Source organism: Mixophyes fleayi, chromosome 4, assembly GCF_038048845.1.
Source record: "Mixophyes fleayi isolate aMixFle1 chromosome 4, aMixFle1.hap1, whole genome shotgun sequence".
In the NCBI taxonomy this organism is placed as follows: Eukaryota; Metazoa; Chordata; class Amphibia; order Anura; family Limnodynastidae; genus Mixophyes; species Mixophyes fleayi.
Window position 1 is genome coordinate 256,276,593 of NC_134405.1, and position 23,242 is coordinate 256,299,834.

Sequence of the window (23,242 nt, forward strand, 5' to 3'; positions counted from 1 at the left end):
TTACACGGGGCAGAACTGAGGATTTAGCTATATATCGATTCCATTCAAACCAAACAATGTGGGGACAGGAGGCAGAGGAAGAGTAAGGGACACCGAGCGTTTCCATGTCACAGCTTAACTGAACCTTAGAAATTATCTTGCCTATGGAAGGCAGCGTGGCTGATTTCCAAGCTTGGGCAATCACCGCCCGGGTGGCGTAGAGTTACTTTTGAACTATTTTTGGTAGATATATCGGACTTCCGCATTGAAAATCTAAACATTTGAAATTTCACTGTTCTCTTTTGCTGTTATCATTGTGGCATTTCAACAGAAAGAAGTGACTAAGCATAATTCTTACTTCTCAACAGTCCTTCATTGGCCTAAATTCCTCATTCAATATTATTGTCCAGCACTCAAAGGTGATATCAGTCCTCACAGGTGTGCCTGTGTCCAAGTCTACCTCCGCCACAATTACATAAACCCACCTTTACTGTGCTCAGCCTACACATGCTTGTCCCTTATCACCTACTCGTAAGGAGTCATAGGTGTAAGAGACAACAAACTCTGCATACAGACTAATGCATAGTTTATTTAGTAGGGAAATTCAGAATTTACACAAATAAAACAATTACACAGCCAACTTTACATGAGCCCCTTAATATCTAAACGGTAAGCAGTCAAGCAATATTATATTAGAATAGCGCACGATAATGTGAATCTGTGTCACATGTGCTCCTTTCAGTGCCCCCACGTCCCGGCCGTCGTCATGACGACCGGGACGTCACTTCCGCATTCCGCCGCTGTGGCCTGAAAGCGTCCCGACCGTTGCCTTGGCAATGGCCGGGACGTTCTCAGACCACAGCGCCGCGTCCCGGCATCTAGGGCAGCCGGGCGCGTGCGCAAACTACGTTAAGATTATTGCCCAGCTGGGCTGATTATTCCCTCTGCTGCACAGGACATTTTCTATTGGCCCACATCAGTATATAAGGCAGGAAGGGGCAAGCCCTACCTGTCGGTTATAGTCCCTGCTTCTGTATACTTTTCCTGCTGTGCTGTTATTGCTGCATTTATAAATTTACTCTCGTCTGTTGCCGACCCCTTGTCTGGATTCTGACTTTGACTATTTGCCTGTGACCTCGACCCCTGCTTGTATTAGACGCTGCTGATTTTTTTGTGACCTTGTACCTTTTGCCTGGACTTGAACACTGCCCTCAGCTGCACTTTCAGACAGGTCTAACCAGTTAAAGAAAAATACTGGTACTTCAGTGCTTAACTTCGATTTCCACCCCTTCATGCTGACTGACTATGACTGCTTTAAGGAATCATTGAGACTACTTTATTGCAAGATTATGCTTGCAACATGAACAAACCACCCAAATAATCGTGCAAGTACAGGATCATTGATCCCAGAGCTTTGGTGCTGACTTGCCAGTTTTCTTTCAGAGCAGTTTTCTCATATTGCAATCTGTTTGAGCAAATACTTGAATGAGCCCTAACGGTCAAACCCATTCCCTTGTGTGTTAGTGATAAGGCTTTTTATATCTATTGGGCAGTGTATATATCCCACAGTATCAACCCCTGAAGAAAACTAGCAGGATCGCTAGTTTGATCAATCCTTCCAGTTCTAAACTTTTGTAGTTATACACAAACACTGATACCATTCCTTGTAAGGAAGTCATCCGACCCATATTTAAATCCTCTTAGTCATACTTGTAGCCTACTTTTGAAAAAAGCAATTCAGGTAGGTTGTGCAATTAACACCCAGGAGATGCACCGCTGAAGAGGGCGTGTCCTGGCCCACCAAAGGGGCATGTCTAGCTCCACCCATGGACATATCTAGAGTCCAGCAACACCAGTTGGAACCTGCAGTACTTTTAGCAGCATGCCACTAGAGGGGGATTGTGTATGGCTAGCATGCAGTCAAAGGCTGTATAATGTAGCAGGGCTGCAAGGAAGATTATTTTTATTTTACTGAAAAAGTTAAGGTAACGCCAGAGATAACCAAACAACGCAGCAGAGAATTACCGCTGTACTGTTTGATAAATGATAAGGTCTCCCATGCAGAAACATGGGGGCTCAATCGTTTTTGATTAACTGGGTGAATAAATAGAACAAAACAAAAACAAAAAAACAACAAAAAAAGTCCTATTGCCGAGATAAACATTGATAAATAGGCCCTAAATTCTATGAACAATCTCCTCTGTCAAACATTAACAAATACATTTTGTACTTCTATTAATTAATAAAAATATAAAAAAAACAACAAAACATTATTTGTAATACAAGTCTTGTGCTGATTCACTTGAGAATCCTTATTCTTCTTGCTGATCCATGATACATGTACTTCCGATGCTCGCGGCTCCCTGAGCAAAATTCAGTGTTAAAGATTCCCGTACTAACAATAATAATGTGCATTATTACCATTGTAACGGTGATAGCGCGCAGGCTGCCTTTCGGCAGTAACGCGGCCACTTGAATTCCCTCACAAAGTGTAGTTGTTTTAATGGGTCTATATGTCACCTCACAACAAAATCAGACTTCATCATAATACGACAAATATTGCAGCTCTACATGTCACTTTGCTACAGAGAGCAGCAATTTCAGGGCTTTGTGTGGCATCTTAATTCAGGGTTTATGTGCTTCAACCTTACCTCGCTAGAGAAAGTATAAATTGCAGTACTTCGGTGCATCAAACTCGCCTCCAGTGATAAGAAAGTAAGGGACCAATACCGAATACACTATCATGGCATATGGCATATACAGTCATGAAGGCTTCTTCAGCTTGAGCTTATGGCATTCCAACACTGTAAATGCTATTTGGTATAGGTAACTGAGGCTATGTGTAAGGTCTGGTCATCAAACAACCCATAGACCCACTGTCCAAAGTACATTTCCCATGAAGAGCAGTGAATGAATGTGCTGCAGCGATCAGACTGCACCTGCAAAGGCCTGTCATGGCAAGGCACCCGGGAGGGAGGTCAAAGAGGAAGAAGTCGGGACTGCCTGGGAAAAGTGGGATTGATAAAGCTGCACAGTGGAAATAATAGTGGAAAATCAATCTAGAACTCGACTGTACATTATCATGTGGAAATTACTATAATAATACTCTGGTTAATTTTGGGAGACAACGAAGATCCAAGAAGATAGCCTACCTCTGCGAGAGTCCAGAAAGTCTCCTGTACATTCTGGTAAAATAGGCTATTATGGTTTTAGTGAATATGATATCACCACCTTCATTGGTATAGAATGTCCTATCTGTAGGGCTGTAAGAGGAATAGGGGTTTGGGGCTTTGGATTGTGGTAGGGGTATGCAAGTAAAATCTTTAACTATGGGGTAGTGTTGCTTTAAAATCACTTGACGTGAGGGAAGAGTTTAGCGTGAGAGGTATTGAATTATTCAAAAGCTGTCACTATAATTCTGACTGTTTATTACTTTTATGTTAATCTCTGCTTTTGTTTTACCAGTGTAATACAATATGTCAGAAATTTACAACTATGCCCTCATGTTTTAGACAGGTGACCAAAACTGTATTCTATATTCATTCATACCTCCTAACCGTCTGGATTTAAGGGCTCTGTTCTGCCCTCCCGATGTGGACACTGTGTCCCGTGAGTGGAAAAGTTGGGAAGTATTGTCTATTTACTGCTGCTCTGCATGGCTGTGCATGACACCCGATGACGCAGATATCCACATCATTGGTGGGGCCGTTGCCAGGGGCGTGCAGGTCAGGTGGGCATCAATAAAGACTCTGGCTTCCCGCCCAGCCGGGGAAAAATGAGACATGTTAGCCAGGACCCGGGCAGGAGGTGGGTGGTCCCGGCTCCATAGAAAGTGAAAGGGGAGTGCGTGGCAGATGCCATGAGGCACAAGAGTTAAGCACCCCTGTAAGAGGGATACAGCTCCCCAATGGTAACAATCTGTAACATAAGGGATGTGTAACAACTATAAAATAATTATTTCCAGCTACCATAAGAGAGATGATGGGAGGTCCCCTGATAGAGGGGGAAGCACACTGTACAGCAGCAGTAGCAGCCTCCTTGGAAAGTACCCCCATCAACTTGAGGGGGGGGGGGGGCACTGTGTGGTGACGGCGTGGCTGAAAGTTGGAAAAGAGGGTCCCTGAGTTAGGGGATGGTGAGCACTAGTTAGGTGCAAGAACCTCAGGACCATGCCTAAGGTCTGCATGTATACATGAGTAGCTCTGACGGATGCTGTGAAGTACCTGTCCCTACAACGGGTGTGTGAATTATCAAAGTATTTTTATTACTGCAAGTGTCTGTTGGAGGAGTGGAAGTGGTCATACAACCTTTACATGCAACCAGTATGCTCTTTGTGCTGGAGGAGATAAATAAACTTGTTTCTATTTTAACTGACATGACCTGGCGCCTAATATTTCATTTGCACTGCACCACAGCATTAAAAGCTGCTCACATTTGACTGTGTTAAACACCTGTGTATTCCTGGGGGTGCTCCTCTGTTATTGGTTACCCATACCCATCAGCTAGCCGGAGCACAAAGTACTGACTAATTGCAATATGGGCTCCACAGTGACCCTTCACATATTACACTACTTAGTAAGATGCATGATTTAACATTAAGTAATTAACAGAACACAATAAGGGGCAGCGATTATTGTAACAGGAATTGAATGATTCAATAACTGTCACATTAAACCACATCCTTATTTAGGGTGCTACTAATTACTTTGATGGTAATTATTGTCTCTAATTAGGCAGCGTAATAAAACGTCTACATCTCCGAGTAAAACTTTCTCACCAATAATTATATTAGCCCTTACAGAAGCTGACTTTACATATCTTATAGAAATATCTACTTTCCTTAGTAGTTTCTACTGGAACCAATTACCATTCTCTCTAAGGCCTGCTCGCTATGGATCATGGGATTGTACCTCTCCGATAGGAGAAGTCAGCTAATACGTTACTTGTCAATAAAACTGATGCAATCTCCGGTTAGTTGCATGCCGGGAGTTGTGGTTCTTAGGCACCCTCTGTTGTGTACTATTCTGTAAGGTAAAAACTACGATAACCGGTATGCTCTGCATAGAAAACTGTGGCTTCCTCTTGGTAGCCGGCAACGTGTGTTTGTCATATAGTGGAGCTTAGCCTTCAAGTGTGCGAGCTGTTTGTGCCTTGACGAATTCTTTATCATGACGGTCAGTGCAATAAGCGAGGGTTTCTGTGTCACGTTATAGGGTATTGCGAGCCGGAGATAATAGAGCGGAGTGCATGGTCCAGCTGTTAGTTTCTCAGTTGTCATTTTACTGCACTACACTGTTTTCACTTGTTCTAATTCTATTACAAGAGCTTTGGGATAGGGTTAGAGTGACTTGGCTGCTGCAGCTCATCTAACATCATGAGGACGTATACTTCAAAATCACAAGTGTAATTTTTTTTTCTGCCGCACAGTAGTGACAGACACCAGATTCCTGTTCCCTAATGCTGTCAAATCATTCATAGTAATGCACTCATTACTGTTGGAGTTTTCTATTGCTGTTCTATATTCAACCTCCAGTAGAAATGTCCATATTAATACTAATAGGTTAATACTATAACGCAAATTGTTAATGCTTCAATTAAACATAAAGGGTGTATTAAATTGTATATGTTCAAGTATTGTATGTTCTTACAGGTGACAGTGATTGTAAAACACAGTGATTTTATTTGCATCTATTAAAAGTCCAATGTAATAATATCACAACCATATGCATACTTAAATGTGCTCACACATGTAACAGAGCCAGTAAAGTGATGATTTGGGAATACAGAGTGTTAACAGTTGGTAAAGATGTGCACAGACAAAACAAGTCATGACTTTGGCCTCGTACCCATCATGCTAGTAAAATACATAGAACATATATAACATGGGTAAGAAGGGTTGGGGGCATAATGTTGGACAAGTGGAAATAGGTGGGCCCTGGACTAGGAGTGCGATGGGAGGACCAAGTAAGTCTCGAACACATGTGAAACATACATAATGAGGTGCAGAGCACATGCAGCGCGTGGCTTGCCACATAATTCATGTTTCACATGTAGTCGAGATTCGTGTGTCGGTTGGGGGTTGATGGCACATGTACAGCCCAAGGTCCCAGATCATTTTAATGCTACTTCACAATAGTTTTATTTTTATTTAAACATGAAGGCAGCAGGATTGCGAAACACAGTACCAGCACTACAGTATTTTTTTTTTTAAATATTACAGTTGGAGACAGCAGTCATTCTTGCTGTAATACACAGTGGTTGAAGTGGGCTGGTAGACAGTGGTATGCCGTACTGCCACATATACTGCCTTCATTGTAAAACTATCAAAGTATAAAACTATCAAACATTCTATCAGACTATGTCAATCGCTTCCTATTTGTAAATTTCCACTTCAACCACTGGTAATACACATATAATATAATATAGACATATCCATTTAGCCACAGTTCCTGCAGAATGTAGATGTATCCCTGCACATTGCTGAAGGACGTGTTTTGAGAAGATTATGCTACATATTCTTTTCACTTTTGCATATTTTTGTTAAAGGGTTCTGACAACAAGAGAATGTATTCTCAAATTGGTACAATATTAATGCTTTTAAGCAGATTCTGTTCTCTTGGTTTCTGTGATATATTCTATTATAGAATATATTTTCAAAATTGGTACATAAAATAAACAAGACTTTCTATAAATATTTAGATGGACAAAAGGCATCAGGAGTAAAAGCATAACATATTTAGCTGTAACCTGAAATTAAACTCTTGAAATATTTTTATTTTTATTTTTAAACATCTTTTTAAAGTGAACCTCTAAAGTGGGTTAGAATTTTGAATATGTAACATTAATACTATAGCCTTAGTAAATTCTTAAATGTATTGTACATTAAAACAAAGTTGTTATAAAACTGGGCTGCTTACTCTTTCATAAATACCTTAGGCATAATTTAAATAACATTTGCGCCCCAAAATGACCATGAATGTAAAATGTATTATTTAGTGGTACCCTTACATTCTACTGCAGCTCTGTAGAAAGTAAACTATTGCCTCACAGCGCTGGGGTCATGAGTTCAATTCCCGACCATGGCCTTATCTGTGTGGAGTTTGTATGTTCTCCCTGTGTTTGCGTGGGTTTCCTCCGGGTGCTCCGGTTTCCTCCCACACTCCAAAAACATACTGGTAGGTTAATTGGCTGCTATCAAAAATTTACCCTAGTGTCTGTCTGTCTGTGTGTGAGTGTGTGCCTATATTAGGGAATTTAGACTGTGAGCTCCAATGGGGCAGGGACTGATGTGAATGGGTTCTCTGTACAGCGCTGCGGAATTAGTGGCGCTATATAAATGATTATGATGATGATAGATGAAAGGATAGATGAGTTATTAACTGTTAATTTATGGTTGCTTTTATAAGTTGCAATAGATAAAGACTGAAAGTTAAAAGAAAACTTGGTTTACATTTTGGGAGGGCAAAAATATCTGTCGGGAGGTGAAAGTGTAAACCTGCCTATCAGGTCTGACAGGCCATATAAAAAAAAAATGATATTTCATACGTTGCAGTAGATTGATTTGTCCGATACTTTCCCACAGATGTCTCTGTGTTGGTCAGTCCTGTTCTACAATTCTCTTCTACTCTCTGCTACTAGTTCTTTCATTTAGAGTGCAGACTGACAGCTCTGTAGTATCAAAATGGTTTGATGTTTAACGGCAAGAGAATCATCCATCCCATTATGCATCAGTGGTGGTGGTGGCTGCATGAGTATCGGTCAAACATTGGATTTTAAGTTGACAGGGGTATTTGGTTTTCTCCTATAATTGAGGCATTGGGAGTTCTATTTAAAAACACACAATCGCACCTAAACATTTACATTTTTTGCAAAAATTTGTTGCTATCAATTTATAGACAGCATTGTCCACTTTCAAAGTAATCCTCATGGTAGCAAACAGACTATTCAAAACTAATTAATTAAAAATGATATAAATGGTATATTATTTACACGTGTGAGTAATGTGTCTATATATATATATATATATTTATTTGTCCTTTGCTGCACCTTATGTACCATTCTTTGGTAGGTCCACCTCATGTTACTTATTGTGCAACTATTGAAATTTACAGTGAACCTGGCTGCAACGGCTTATTTGTAAGTGGTAAGTTATCTTGCAATATGCCATTCCTTAAAGAGCAAAAAATATTGAGAGATTTGGACAAGTTTCTTAATAGCCAGAAAGTGTTTTACTTCAGTGTTTTGTTATTGCTTTCTCAGTGAAACAATGAGTGTCCTAACATTGACATGTAGTATTTTTATCTAGGTTTGAATTATGTATAATATAATCATGTATCATGTGCTTCTGTTAAAGGAACGGAAGGGAACAGCTAAGGTTGACTTTCTTAAGAAAATTGAAAAGGAAATCCAAGTAAAATGGGAGGGTCAAAAGGTTTTCGAAGTCAATGCTGCAGATCATCAGAAGCAGAACAGGTTGAATATGCTTTATTACATCTTATTTCAAACTAATATTTATAAACACACCCAGTATTGTTCCCTGTTTCTACAATTTTTACCCCTTTTACATTTACTGTCCATAAGATTACATATCGGTAACTGTCTAGTATCAGATGGCTTTTGCTTCTGTAGTTCAAAGGATGATGTATAACCAGATGTGTCTTCTTACCATCATAGCAAAGGCAAGTACCTGGTGACCTTTCCCTATCCGTACATGAATGGTCGTCTTCACCTGGGTCACACATTCTCCCTCTCTAAATGTGAGGTAAGGAATCCAGCTTTCCCTACAATAAAACAGTACATGGCATGTCTTGTTACACACAAATTAACCTCAGGGGAGGATAGATTTCCCTTAGAACATTTGTCAAACTTACAGAAACTCCCTCTGTACAATTTGAATAGTCTTTATCTCTTGATAATCTTGTTATGATAGTTGCTTATATAAAGTTAATGAAATGCAGTGTTCTCCCCAGAAATTTTTGCCAGCTGGGTGGCATTAAGAAGCAGGTGGGTAGGGGCAGTGTAATACCTCGCAGTAATATTGCAAAATTGTTGGAGGTTATTGCCCACACCTGCCAGAACTGGTCAGACTGGTGGTCAGTGGTCATTATAACACACACTGCTGGCTGTAGTGCTCACATAGTGCCTGTTCTAAAAACATGCTACGTAGACTAATTATATTGGTATACAGGCCTTTGTCTCTTCCAGCTTGAACATCATGTACGACATCAAGTACAATATCTTGTATCTCTATTTTAAATGTATAGTAGAAGTGTCAGTTAATGGCAAAATGGTAATGTCACTGTTAATATAACTTACTGAGGTTTTGGCTGAATTTGTCATTCTGTACATTGTGAGATTTTAAAAACTAAAATATTTTATTTTAGTTTTCTGTAGGATTCCAGAGACTGAAAGGCAAGATCTGCTTGTTTCCCTTTGGTCTTCATTGTACTGGCATGCCCATCAAAGTAAGTTCCAGCCATGACATATGTGTTTGCAGTTCATTCTTCTTACTTTGGACTGGTCTCCTAACCTGAATCTGTTGTGTCAGGCATGTGCAGATAAACTGAAGAGGGAGATGGAGTTGTACGGCTGCCCACCTCAGTTCCCGGAAGAGGAGGAGGATGATGAAGACATTCCTGCAAAGAAAGAGGATGAGCTGATTATCAAGGATAAAGCCAAGGGGAAGAAGGTAAAATACAAAACTAAAAACTAATACTTCAGTGAATTGTAAGTTAAAAACTCACATCAATTTTACTATTTCAAAATTATTTCCAGTTTGTTTTCCATTTATGTTGTGTGTGTGTATGTGTGTGTGTGTGTGTGTATATGTGTGTATATATATATATATATATATATATATATATATATATATATATATATATATATATATAAATTCACCTTTTTATTTGAAAGAAAACATACAGCTTTACCAGGCTATATTGCAACTAAACAGTACTATTTGAGATTTGTAATATTTGTTTCTCTTTCATCCTTCTGGGGGACACTGCTACCATGGGGTTGTAGTTGGAGAGTGTGGGAGTTGACACTTGACTAGTTAATTTGGAGTTGGGTTTATGTACTTCTGACTAGTGTAGATTAGTAAGGTTTTATTTTTCCTTTCATTCTTATTTTACTTAATAATATCGCGGTTGAGAGCCGGCAGGCTCTCACAGTGTGGAGATGGAAGTGTGACAGGCGGCTTCATAAGCCATTGTCACACTTGGTGGTACCTGATGACCGGCGCTAACTTTGGGTATAGAGTGCTGCGATTCAGAGCGATGGTGCTGCATTTTTATGGCCACTACCAAGTTCCTCCCTCAGATGGGGGGGGGGGGTGTAGGTAATTCCATACATTGATTGAAATAATTGATGAACAGCAGCAAGACCCAATGGTGACCTTATATAATATAAGCGACACACATTTGGGGCTAAGAGACTGCTGAAGTACAGAGGGGATGAGCTGGATACTAGAGCTATATACCCCACCCTCCCCCACAGAAGAGGCTATGATGATATGTCCTAGGGTGCCAAGATCCATCCCAAGCTGCAAGATAATCCTGCAGCTTTACTCTCATCCTCCTCTCCTCGTGCCTACGGGAGTGGGGGGGCTTCTGCAGTTGTTCAGGGAACAGTGGATAGGATCCTCCCCAGATCGATGGATTCAGGGGATTATGAAAAGACTCTACATGATCAGTCTAGTGCAGTGGATCCCAAACTTTTTCAGTTCAAGGCACCCTTAGGGTCTCCATCATTTTTTCAAGGCACCCCTAAGCCAAAATAATTACCAAGTAGTCCCTCGCCTTGCTTACCACTGGCCCTGGCCGAGGCACCCCTGTGAGATTGCCAAGGCACCCCAGGGAGCCTAGGCACACAGTTTGGGAACCACTGGTCTAGTGGGTCAGGCCCTTTCGTCTTCTTTCCCACCTCCTTCCTGTTGGATCCCAAAAGAAGTCAGGCGATGTTGGACTGCGTTGCTTCTCTTCTTTCTGTGGGGTCTTCCAGATCTGGACCTCATGGAATCGAGGTACAACAGTCAGGTTCCCAAGTTCTGCTCAAGGGGCAGGGATCCGCTGGTGGTGGACATAGATGTCTTGACAATGCACTGGGAATTCAGGTTGGGTTACTTATTTCCCCCAATCTCAGTTCTTCCACGCGTTCTGAGGCAGGGAGGACTGCCAGTAACACTGGTGACGCCTAAATGGCCGTGCAGGGTCTGGTTCACAGACATTCTGTCCGTGGTGGTCGTTCAGGGGTTTCGGTTACCTCTTTGCGACGACCTCCTTCAGGGACCTTTTCGATATCAAGACCTGCCTCGGATGGCTTTAACGGCATGGCTGTTGAAGCCAGCCTCTGTCGGTCAAAAGGGTTCTTTTCCAGAGTGGTGAACACTTTTTTGCGGGCTAGGAAACCTGTTTCTGCTTGTATTTATCACAGGATTTGGCGAACCCACATACGGTGGTATGAGAGTAGAGACCGCCATACTGCGACTTTTAATCTGCTTCGTCTTATGGATTTTCTACAACATGGTCTTGAAATGGGCCTCCGTTTGGGTTCCCTAAAGGTTCAGGTGTCGGCCTTATCAGTCTATTTTCAGTTACGGTTGGCGGACATGTCAGACATACGGACTTTTCTACAGGGGGTGTTGCACATTGTCTCCCAATGTACCACCCACTGCTCCATGGGATCTTAATTTGGTACTTCAATGCTTAAGTCTCCTCCTTTTGAGCCTTTACAGTCAACAGACCTTAAGTTCTTGACGTGGAAGGTGGTTTTTCTATTAGCAATTGCTTCAGCTTGCAGAGTGTCAAAACTTAGGCCTCTCTCATGCAGGGAACCATACCTTATTTTTCATGATGACAGGGCGGTCCTCCGCACTGTTCCGTCCTTTCAACCCAAGGTAGTATCGGGGTTTCACTTAAACCAAGAAATTGTAGTTCCAGTTTTTCAAAAGCCTTCTACTCCTTTTGTAGATAACCAGACTGAGCTTTTGGATGTGGTCAGGGCATTAGACATATATGTTCATCGGACCGCACACATTAGACGTTCAGATTCTCTTTTTGTATTGTATGATCCCCATAAACGGGCTTGGCCTGCTTTCAAACAGAGCTTTTCGAGATGGCATATATCAACAATTAAGTATGCTTACATCAATGAGAATCAACCTGTGCCCAGTCGCATGATTACCCATGACACCAGGTCAGTGGGAGCTTCTTTTTTCTCCCCTTCCTTGGGGCTTTAGAATTACACTGAGTAGCTACAGGGGGGTTGCAGAGGGGAGGGATCTGTCAGTAGGTTACACGTAACAATTTAACTAGTTAACTACAACTCCATGGTAGCAGTGTCCCCCAGAAGGAATCGGAGAAAAGGATTTATCGTGACTTCCTTTGGCAATGTGTTTTGTAATGTAAACCCCAGTTTCTCAAAGCCTTGAGAGAGAGTGTACGATTCGCCCAAACTGAATCAGAAACTGATTGTCATTTTAACCCCTATCCTTCCCTCATTCCCAGACTAGCAGAAAGCTAGGTGGTCAGAGGTTAATGGCTAACTTTTATCCTTCAGATGCACTTTGAAGTGTACCTGTCATGCAGTCTAGCATAAACAGTACAGCCTCATAGTAATCTACCATTGTTTAAAATTGAAATGTCTCTTTTAGGCAGTGTTAAAAAAACAACAAAAAACATGAAAATATATTCTTCAACATTATTTGTATTTTGTATGTAAATCTGGCCATTTTATGATGTCACTAGTTAACATCAATTGGCATTGATTTAACAGGTGTTAAACTAAAAAAAAATAATAATAAAAAAAAATAAAATCTTTACACCACTGCCACTCGCATCATGGTGGGGGACACACTAGTAAATATGCTTTTTATGTCTATTATCTCATTGTAGTGGCACAACAGAACTGTTTCACTTTGTACTTTTGGTGATATGGGTTGTTTTTGATACACTCTGACAAAAGAAAGTTTGTTGCCCATAATTCTCTGAATTATAGCTTTTATTTTACTGTTTTACAGAGTAAAGCAGCTGCAAAGACTGGTTCATCAAAATACCAATGGGGTATTATGAAGTCTCTAGGCCTCTCAGATGAAGAGATAGTAAGCTTTTCAGAGGCTGAACACTGGCTTGGTTACTTTCCTCCTATGGCGATAGAAGACCTTAAGAGTATGGGGTTAAAGGTAAGTTAAGTACTATTTAATGTAGTGCTCCTAAATCCCTTGAATGAAAGCAGCATAGAAAAATAATAAAGGTGTTCACACTGCAGCCACAAATATAGGCTTACCTGGTACAGGCTTTGATGGGAATGAATGAGAGTACCTCCTCTTCTATGATTTATTAGAAGATAATGTCCTGTCTGAATTACCTTGTATGACCTGTATTTATACCCACTGCATTCTATTCAAGTCTATGGTAATATAACCTTTGGCCAGTAAGCAGCCCATCATTGAAATCTAATCCACTTTGCCACAGATTTATTTTACACTTGGGTCATTTATTGACAGACACGATTGTGGATTTGTCAGCCCCTCCATCACCTTAGCTGTATTGTAACTCGCTGCCTTGTCTGGCCAGATTCCCTCCTAACCTCCAATCTTTCAAGAGCTGCCTCTTCACACTTGTCTGCCTCTTCTACTTGTTTCCTACTACCCCCAATCGTCTTCAGTTGTTTCTTCACCCCTCTAAAATGTTAGCCCTGATGAGCAGCACCCTCTCTACCGCCTTGTGGTCTTCTAAAGGATTAATGATGATGTAAGTTGTCTTCTGCTATTCTTTTGTTCTTTCTCCAGTATTTGTTTGTATTATATTCTGTTTGTGTATTGCTGACTGTCCAGCGCTGTGGAATCTGTGGTGCCTCATATATTGATGATTGTGATTGTCTGTCTGATTTAAGACAGGAAATAGACATCTGCAGGATGGTGGATATTACTTGTGAATATTAATTGTTAAAACGTCAGACCTGTAGAAGACCACGTCATGTCTGTGTTAGAGACCTTACACTTACTAAAAATGTGCAGCCTCTTGAGCAGATCAAACCATATGGATTTCTATGTGACCCAGTTTATAGTTATAGTATTTTGGAACCTTCTATGCTAGGTATCACTGTTTTATAGGGGTCTGTAAAAAGACTGTCCAAAGTAATTTTAAATGTGCATCTGCTTGGCTTGATCATTTGCATATACTGTAGCCATATGCTCTTTGCACAAACAGCTGTTCCTAAACAACAGGAGCTTCACTTACTGATACAATGGGACTTATTGTGGTAATGTCCCATGTAATGTTTTACCATTAGTGATCATCCCCACCTGTTTTAAGGGTTGTTACACTCAACATAAACTTTGTTCATTTCCAGGTCGATTGGCGTCGTTCCTTCATCACCACTGATGTTAACCCATACTATGACTCTTTTGTAAAATGGCAATTCTTAACCTTGAGGGAAAGGAGCAAAATCAAATTTGGCAAGAGGTAAGATTCTGATTATTGTTATTAAATTGAGGTTTCTGAATCTCTTCAATACAATAATTTTTAGTGTATACCTTGCTTTTTCAGATGACTTAGTCTCTGACAGGATTTATAAGTTGACTAATAGAATTTTAGTAACGTACAGACACTTTCTACACAAAATAGCTTTAAAAAGATATATTTTTTTTATTTCTTTTTTTATTGAAAGTGTACTAAAAGCAAAAGTGTATTTAAAAAAAAAAATGAGAAGAAAATACTTTATGGTTCTTGCATTAATTCACTTTTCCAAAACCAGCAAATATTATGGAATGCACAAAATGTGTAGGAGTAATATGAGTAGCACATGTTTAAAACTAGGCAAACTAATGCATTAAATGAAGATACCCATGTGTTTACTGAAGCCAGGGTGGGAGAGATCTGAGCATGAGAACCCCTTAGCCCCCCCCCCACTGTCTCTGGACGTATTCTGGTGATCACCAGACAATAGTTACAAAGTGGGCACATCCCTGGACTTAATGATTTCTGTAGTTTAGGGGTTACTGTCTGCTGTTCATACAGACAATAAATTCTCAGGGGCCGCATAGTTTGAAAGGTCCAGATAATAGCTTGATATGCAATACTCCATGTTTGTCCTGGCCTGCACATAGCAAGAGCATAAAACTATGTCTAGCATATGCATCAGCACCAACGTTTCTGAGCTTTGATTGGTTTCTAAATTCATTGTGATTAGCAGTCTTTGTGCTTTGTTCAGGCAGGTGTAATGATATTGTAAAATGTTTTGTTGTTTTACTTTGTGGGTGTTCTTGAGAAAAGTTGTTGCGTTTTAGGAAATTGTCATTTTTTTAATTGCCAACTTGTGTTGTTTTCAGGTACACCATTTATTCACCACGAGATGGTCAGCCATGCATGGATCATGATCGACAGACTGGAGAGGTGATTTTCGCCTAATTTTTAGTTTAATGTTATTGCACTATTGCAGTAGTGATTATTGTCTTTACTAATCCTCAAAACACAGTCTAGCTTCAACAAGCTCTTCACTGTGCCTCAGACCTCTCTAAAAAGTTTGTATTTATGTTTAGCAGACACAGAATTGCTCCTGTAAAAATGTTAACTAGAACCTCCACATTCATCATCATCATCATCATCCATCATCATTATTATTTATATAGCGCCAGCAGATTCTGTAGTGTTTTACAATTGGAGACAAACACAATAACATAAGATACTGGGTAATGCAGACAGAGGTAAGCATGCCCTGCTCCCATGCTTACAATCAAAGGGAACATAAAGTAATGTATAGTTTGTGTAAAATTTGTGTTCTACTTGCTGCAAGCAGATCAGAAAGGTTGGTAGCCCATACCATGCTTCTCAAACTTCCCACGCACATGATGATCTTGTCACGTAACTGAGATAAATTGCCCCAAAATCAGTATTTGTTTCTGATGCATCGATCCTAGAGGAAATTGTAGGCTGTGTGGCTACCTATCAGTTTACAGAACTGATTGATCATTACCTGGTTCAATTGTTCAGCTTGACCTCTACAGTCAGATCTATTCTATGTGGTTGTTGGCAGATCCCCTTGTTTTGGTTATCGGGCCAAACACCAAGATTTTAACATTTCTGGTTGCTCATCATGTGCCATGCAAAATGCCAACACAACACTTTAGATAATGACTACTGGGTAGCTTGCAGACTGACTGGCTGGGTTCATGACAGCCTAGTGGAAGATAAGTGTTTATCTGTGGATTACAGGAACACAGCAGGATATTTACTAATGGTGATGTTTATTTGCTCAGGCACAGCAACATACAAATCTAGCCCTGGTGCGTCGCGCCACTTTGACACATACAGTAAATTATTTTGAGCAGCTGTGTAGGTGCCAGTGTGGCCTGCACAGGTGTCAAAATGTGCTTTTCAGAAACCTTGAGTGGGGTTACTGACAAGAAGTCTACTGTGTATAAAAAAAAATACTCTAAGGCACCAAGTTTTTTTTTAAAGGGGCAGACGGTGACAAAATAAAGATAATTAATTTAAAATTATCCAATTTTCTTGATGTAAGTAAATATATTAGTTTACCTTGTTGATCTAATAATGCTTACAAATTATGAAATGTCTTTTAAAGTGTGCTCAACTCCTATTTGTATAAGAGGTGAGAACCACGCAATTACAGATGCTAACTCAACAAATTGACTAGGCACACCTGTGTATGTTACTATAAATATTCATGTATGCTTGGTAGCTATGAAGTTCTTTTAGTTGTTCCTGTATAGAAATCTTGCAGCACTTGCTTAAATTATTTTTCTCTAACATCCTTTGGGGTATAGAATAGGGGCTGGGCGATCTGGCACTTTAAAAAAAAACAAAAAACCCTAGCTCCTCCCTCTCTATGCTCCTCTTCCTGTTTAGCCAGTTTAGTTTAAGTTCCCGGTGTGTGGGCTGTACTGCAGCCCTATTTATTTTATTTTCAGTTATTTTTCATTTATTTGTAAACTGGAGGCTTCTGCCTCCGATTATGTGACACCCTCTGGCTTAGAGTGGCAGCCGCGCTTGTCAGTTTCTGCTATTATGTGTAAAGTGTCAGCAGTTGCTCACAGTGCGCAGTACAAATGGCTGTGCGCCGTCTGTAGAGGGGGACGTAGGTACCGTGGAGGCGCCTCCAATACCAGTCCCCACTCTCCCATCGTGGTTTAAACCCTCCATGGAGCCTGGCACAGTTGTCGCAGGCTGTGCCTGTATTCCACTGCTGTTAAGAACGTAACAAGCTGCAGCCACTGCGTGAGGAGGGATAGCAGCCGGTAAATGCACGCTCACCCAGCACAGTTCTTGGTGAGGGGTTGGGGTAGAAAATTGCAGTGTGTCCCCTAAATAAGTGGTCTCTTACTAGAGGCAGCCTTTGAGTTATGCTTGTGGGACTAGGCCAGGCTATGGTCACTAAGATAGTGAGTCCTGCTAGGCATTGATTCGTGGAGGGGGTTGTCCTGCTGGAAGCCTACCAATCCAGTGCGGGAGAGAGTTTTTCCTCTATTGCACTTTTTCCTTGGTGGTCTCTTGCTTCTTTTTGTGCGGACACCAGAATAGGCAACCATTTTACAGCTCCAGCCTCTCTCTTTTTCTGTCCTGTACGATAATGGGTTGGGGGTGGTTGTTTCCCAAGGTTTTGTCATTTAGACTATGGGGCTGTTTGGCTGTATTGCAGGCTCACTTTCTGTTTTAGATTTGTGTGCTGCTTGTCTTATATACTGTGTTTTTGTTTTTTGTTTTTCCACTGTTTATTTGACTGTTTCATCTGTGTTTTGTCCCATCTGTTAACATATAGGATAGGGGAAAATCCATGTGGGTTATGGCTGGGGTAACTAAAATGTTGAAGTTCACCTGTGTTGCTTGTATTGTTAAATTAATGTTGAGTTACCATCTGGACAGTCAGACTCGCAGGCTTTGTGCGCAGCCTGTCAGTCTGAAGATCGCATGCCGTGTGCACCAGTAGGTGTTGGTTCTGAATCGGCGGAGCCCATTTGGGCTCGATCTCTTTCCAATACTGTGGCTGAACGTGCGCAGTTGGTGCGGTCTCAGTCTGTGGGCGGTCCTTCTTCTAATTCCCTTTCTTCCGTTGCGTGTGAAGTGGATTCTGATTAACTAAATCAAGGTCCGGCAGGTCCTGTGGAGGCGAATTCTGTAGAACCGGCCTAGGTATGGGGGCTTGCGTCCTCGGTACAAGGTTTGTTTTCGTTCTCCTCCTCTTTAAAGTGGATGTTGCAGTCTGCTACACAGTCTCCCTCACGTAAGTGCAAGCGGGTGGAGGCACCCCTGCAGAGAAAGAGTCAGATTCTGACTGTTCTGCCCAGAAGGAGGGTGAATTAGCGGTGGATTCTGACATGGATGCTTCTTCTGTGGTGGAGGAGGTTCATTGTGATCGTCGGAGTGTGGAGGAATTAATATAGGTGTGCGTCAGGTACTAGATATTCCTGAAGAGGCTGTTCCTGACGCTGCAGAGCCTTCTCTTTTTGTGCGACGGACAAAGAAATCTTTGTCTTTCCCTGCTTCTTCCCAATTGGAAGATTTGTTGGCTGAGCCTTGGGCTTTCCCAGATCAGAAGTTCCAGGTGTCTCGTCGGCTGCAGTCATGTTATTCATTTCCTCCTGAGGTTCTTGCTAAATGGGAAGCACCTCCATGTGAGGATACTCCAGTTGCAAGGATGGCCGAGGTGACTACTGTCCCTCTTTCCAACGCAGCCATTCTTAAATATGGTACAGACCGTAAACTCGAGGCTGTCCTTAAGTCTATTTTCATGGTTTCTGGTGTCTCTCTGCTGCCCGCCTTGGCATCAGTGTGGGTCAGCAAGGCTGTAGAACGCTGGTCAGAACAGCTGTTTGAAGGTTTGTTGGCAGGGAGACCGTCCTGTGAACTGCTTCCGTTAGTGGAGCAAATTCAGAGGGTGACATATTTTTTTTTAGGAGAGTTGGCTCTGGACGCGGGTCTGATTGGGGCACATATATCTGCCTCTGCGGTTTCTGCTTGTACAGAAAGTTCTAGCCAAAATGGTATTGACTTTGGAGGTGGTCCAGTTTGCTCCGTTTCACGCAAGGGAGTCCTATTTGGAACTTCTGTAGAAGTGGAACAAATCCCATCTGAATCTGTCGGGCCAGGTATTCAGCCTGTCTCCGCAGGTGCGTCACTCGCTCTTTGGTGGTTGCAGAAGCCAAATCTCTGCATGGGTCGTCCATTCTGCGTCTGGGATTGGACCTTGATCACAACGAAAGCCAGCCTTCGGGGTTGGGGGGCTGTCTGTCTTCACGCTCGCTTTCAGGGTCTTTGGACTAAAGCTTCCAATCAATGTATTGGAACTGCAGGTAGTGTTCCGTGCTCTTATAAGCGCACAACATTTGCTGCAGGGAAGGCCGGTAAAGATTCAGTCGGAGAATACCACAACGGTGGCACCAAGAGTCCCTTGGCTCACGTTCCAGCGGCCATCATTATTCCTGGAATAGAAAATTGAGATGCCGATTTCCTAAGCAGGCAGACTTTGCATCCGGGCGAATGGTCCCTTCATTTGGAGGTGTTTCACCAGTTGATGGACAGGTGGACTCAGCCGGTTGTCAACATGATGGCGTCTCGGTTGAACCACAAGGTCCACCGCTTCTGCTCTCACACAAGAGATCTTCTGGCTGTCTCAGTAGACGCCATGTCTGTTCCTTGGAGGTAATGCTTAGTGTACCTTTTCCCATCAGTAGTCATGCTTCCACGGGTGTTTAAAATAGGTAAAGAGAGAGGGTTTTCCTGTGCTTCTAGTAGCGCTGGATTGGCCTCGGAAGACCTGGTTCACCAACGTGCTCTCCATGGCAACAGGGTCAGTCGTGGTGTCTGCCACTACTCCCAGACCTATTAACTTGAGGAACCTTTTGTCGTCTAGGTTTGGAACGTCTGGCTTTAATGGTGTGGCTGTTGAAGTCATGATCTTGCCAGCTAAGGGTTTTTCCGAACGTGTGGTGCAAACCATGCTTTGGGCTCGTAAACCGGGTTCAGCAAAAATTTATCATCGAGCCTGGAAGGCATATATTGCCTGGTGTGAAAAGAAGGGGTATCCTACCTCTTTTTGTTTAATCAGGTTACTGATGTTCTTGCAGGATGGGCTGGATGTGGGTTTGCACCTTAGTTCTCTTAAAGATCAAGTGTCAGCCCTTTCAGTCTTTCAGAGAAGACTCACTGTCATGCCTGATGTGCACACTTGCAGCACCCCCTGAATGAATGTGCAGCCTCTATATGTTCTTCCGGTAGCACCATGGGATTTAAATTTGGTGTTGAATGTTTGACAGCATCTGCTTTTTGAATCCTTGAATAAGGTGTGTAAAAGGATTTCTACGTTGATTATGGGATTTTATTCTCCTTAATAATCTGCCAAATGTATGGATGACCATTTAATACCGTTATATATGACTATTACCGTCAACCAACTCCTGGCAATGGTACTTCTAAATTAGCCTAAAAAAAAATATAATTCTTATATTCCCTTAAATCCACAGGACCAATATTCATATAATAGCTTATGCTCATATCTTCAATAAAGACTATGCACAAAATATAGTTTCATTTAAAACTTGTTGTAGTGGTAACATTCTAATTGTAAAATGTATGTATATATTATAAAACAGTATACAGTGTAACAATATTTGACACCAAGTATAGATTTTGGTGCCATATATCACATTTATTGCCTGTTCTATAAATATACAAGTCATTGTGTGTGTGTTTTGACTAACTATTGTCTAAAGGTGTGTGTGTGTGTGTGTGTATAGGAGGGGGAAGGGAGCACACAGGCACACTCCATTTATCCCACACATCTCATTCAAAGTCCAACAACCATTATAACACATGGTATTTCAACCACATTATCTCAGAGATTCAGCGTTACAAACTACCCTTTAAACCAACAGTGTAACAAAATGTTATATTTAACAATCTGACCACTTCCTGAACAATCCAATCGCTTTATATGCATTTACACTAAACTGCATAAAACAAACTATTTCCATACAAAACTCCATTACAACATAAAACCAACACAGAACTACACAGGTCTATGTATAACACAAATGCTTACATTTAAACCAACCATCTATCCTAAACACAGCAGGAATTCAAGAATTATACAGCATTACAGGAGTCAACTCACTGTCAGCCATCTTAATACATGTGCTCGTAATAGCCTAATTTACTGCCAATGCAGTCTTACATATCAACAGGGCCCAGCTCTTATTAGACTACATAATCGCATGCAAATCAGACTAGCACCATGCCTTTACTTATGTTATATCTACACAGCATTGCAACATTACTACAAGGCATGCAGTTAACACTATCTATACCAAACCGAGGTCTAACCTTTTAAAACCAACACAATCTCGAAATAACTCTTGCACTAAACTCGCACAAATCCATTCACATTAATCAACTGTACCTTCAAATAAACTTCCATGTTACTAACGCCAAATGATCATTCATTCTCATGTACTCTACACATATGCGTCCAGATTCGACCATATTCCATTACAACATTTATAACATTTATGTATCCAGACTCGCTCACCTTTCATTCCATTCAAAAACTCCATCATTCCTACTAGCCAGGGCCTGTGAAGGCTGTCGGCAACTTACTTTCCTGCATGTCCACCTAGGAGCTATGGCTGCATGCCTGGTCAGGCTAGGGACATAGCATGAAGAGAGAGCTTCTTCTTTGTGTAAATATGTAAACCCCCTCTTGTGGGTGGAGACTACCTTCCACAGGAACCACTCACAGCATTCATATGCTAATTACTGACCAACTAATCAAACTTGTTCCTCAAGTATTCACAAGCCACATGTTTCCAGTGGGGGAAGGAAGAGCTTTGTGCAAAGCCAGTGTGCTCATTCAATTGTGGCTGAATTTATTATATGTTATGTTCATATATAAAATAATAGATTATTTATATACTCTTCATCACTGTGGAATTCATATTTCTGACCTGGAAGACGGTCTTCCTTTTGCCCATATCTACGACAAGAAGAGTTTCAGAGCTTGTTGCTTTATCTTGCAAGTCTCCTCTTCTTGTTTTTCATAAGGATAGGGCAGTTCTTCGAACCAAGCCATCTTTCCTCTCTAAAGTGGTATCTAGATTTGATTTAAATCAAGACATATTCATTACTGCCCTGACTTTGTCTAGGTCTTCGGAGGACGAAACTTCTATTCGCTCTCTCGATGTCCGAGCCTTGCGCATTTATGTGTGTAGGACTCTGCATGTGCGCAAGACTGAGGATCTTTTGTATCTCTATGATGCACACGAGAGGCTCGTCCGCTTCTAAGGTGCCTATTACAAGGTGGATTACGGCTGTAATGCATCAGGATTATAGTGAGGCTGGGTAGCCTGTTCCAGATAATCTTCGGCGCACTCTACAAGATCTGTGAGTACTTCCTGGGTGGCCCACCATGGTGCCTCAAGTGAACATCTGTGTCGGGCGGCCACGTGGTCTTCTGTACACACATTCACTCGGTTTTACAAGTTTAATGTGTTTGCATCTAAAAATGTGAACAGGTTAAACATTTATAGTAGAACAAAAACCTCCATAAAACAAAGAAAAATCACACTTCTGCATATTTGATAAAGAAAAGGAGGAATGCAAAAAGGGTGAGAGAAGAGATAATGGAGACCTGGCTTGGGATCCCCGGCGACCAGTGGACTATTATAGAGGGACTGAAATTAGTATCGGTCAATAATCAAATCAATCTACTGAGAGACTTAATAGAAAGAGTGCCGATACATCCTGAGAATGAGAGCATTGGAAGAGCTGGAATCAGAGGGACTATTATAAATAAACCAATCGCACCATATTTGGGAAAATATTGGGGACTTATTCAAATACGCAGACATTTTTTCCATGGATACCCGAAACCAAATCTTATTTAAAATATGCTGTCTAAAAGGGGGATCTGGGTTTTTCCAGGTCTAAGCCACCAAGCATCTGGCAGCATTAAGGATATGCACTGATAATTTCTTAGATTTTTTGTCAAGAACATCTAGTGGAGAACCTAGGAGTAAAGACCAGGAACAAATCTGAACTTGGGTAATGTCACTGATTAGAGAAGCCACATCATCCCAAATTTTTTTTGGCCAGGACCACCAGATGAAACTGAATATTTTTAATGTTCAAGTCTCTAGTAACATGGCCCATGGTATGAACTACATGACAAGTTGATACTGATCAAACCGATATTTTAATATGTCACCTTAAATGTTAAGTTTAAAGGGGGTGGTGAGAGCATCTGGATCTAT

The 23,242-nt window shown here is 41.3% G+C and overlaps 1 protein-coding gene across 1 annotated transcript in view; it reads left to right on the forward strand.

Annotated features, from left to right (window-relative positions):
• Positions 1–5,036: 5,036 nt before the first annotated feature.
• Positions 5,037–23,242, forward strand: part of LARS1 (leucyl-tRNA synthetase 1) — an 88,217-nt gene continuing 70,011 nt past the window's right edge. Inside the window, exons 1-8 of the mRNA XM_075209675.1 lie at positions 5,037–5,153; positions 8,333–8,451; positions 8,653–8,740; positions 9,363–9,443; positions 9,527–9,667; positions 12,998–13,159; positions 14,332–14,444; positions 15,311–15,374. Coding sequence (XP_075065776.1) covers positions 5,148–5,153; positions 8,333–8,451; positions 8,653–8,740; positions 9,363–9,443; positions 9,527–9,667; positions 12,998–13,159; positions 14,332–14,444; positions 15,311–15,374 — 774 coding nt within the window. The 5' untranslated portion in view covers positions 5,037–5,147. The remainder of the gene's footprint in view (positions 5,154–8,332; positions 8,452–8,652; positions 8,741–9,362; positions 9,444–9,526; positions 9,668–12,997; positions 13,160–14,331; positions 14,445–15,310; positions 15,375–23,242) is intronic.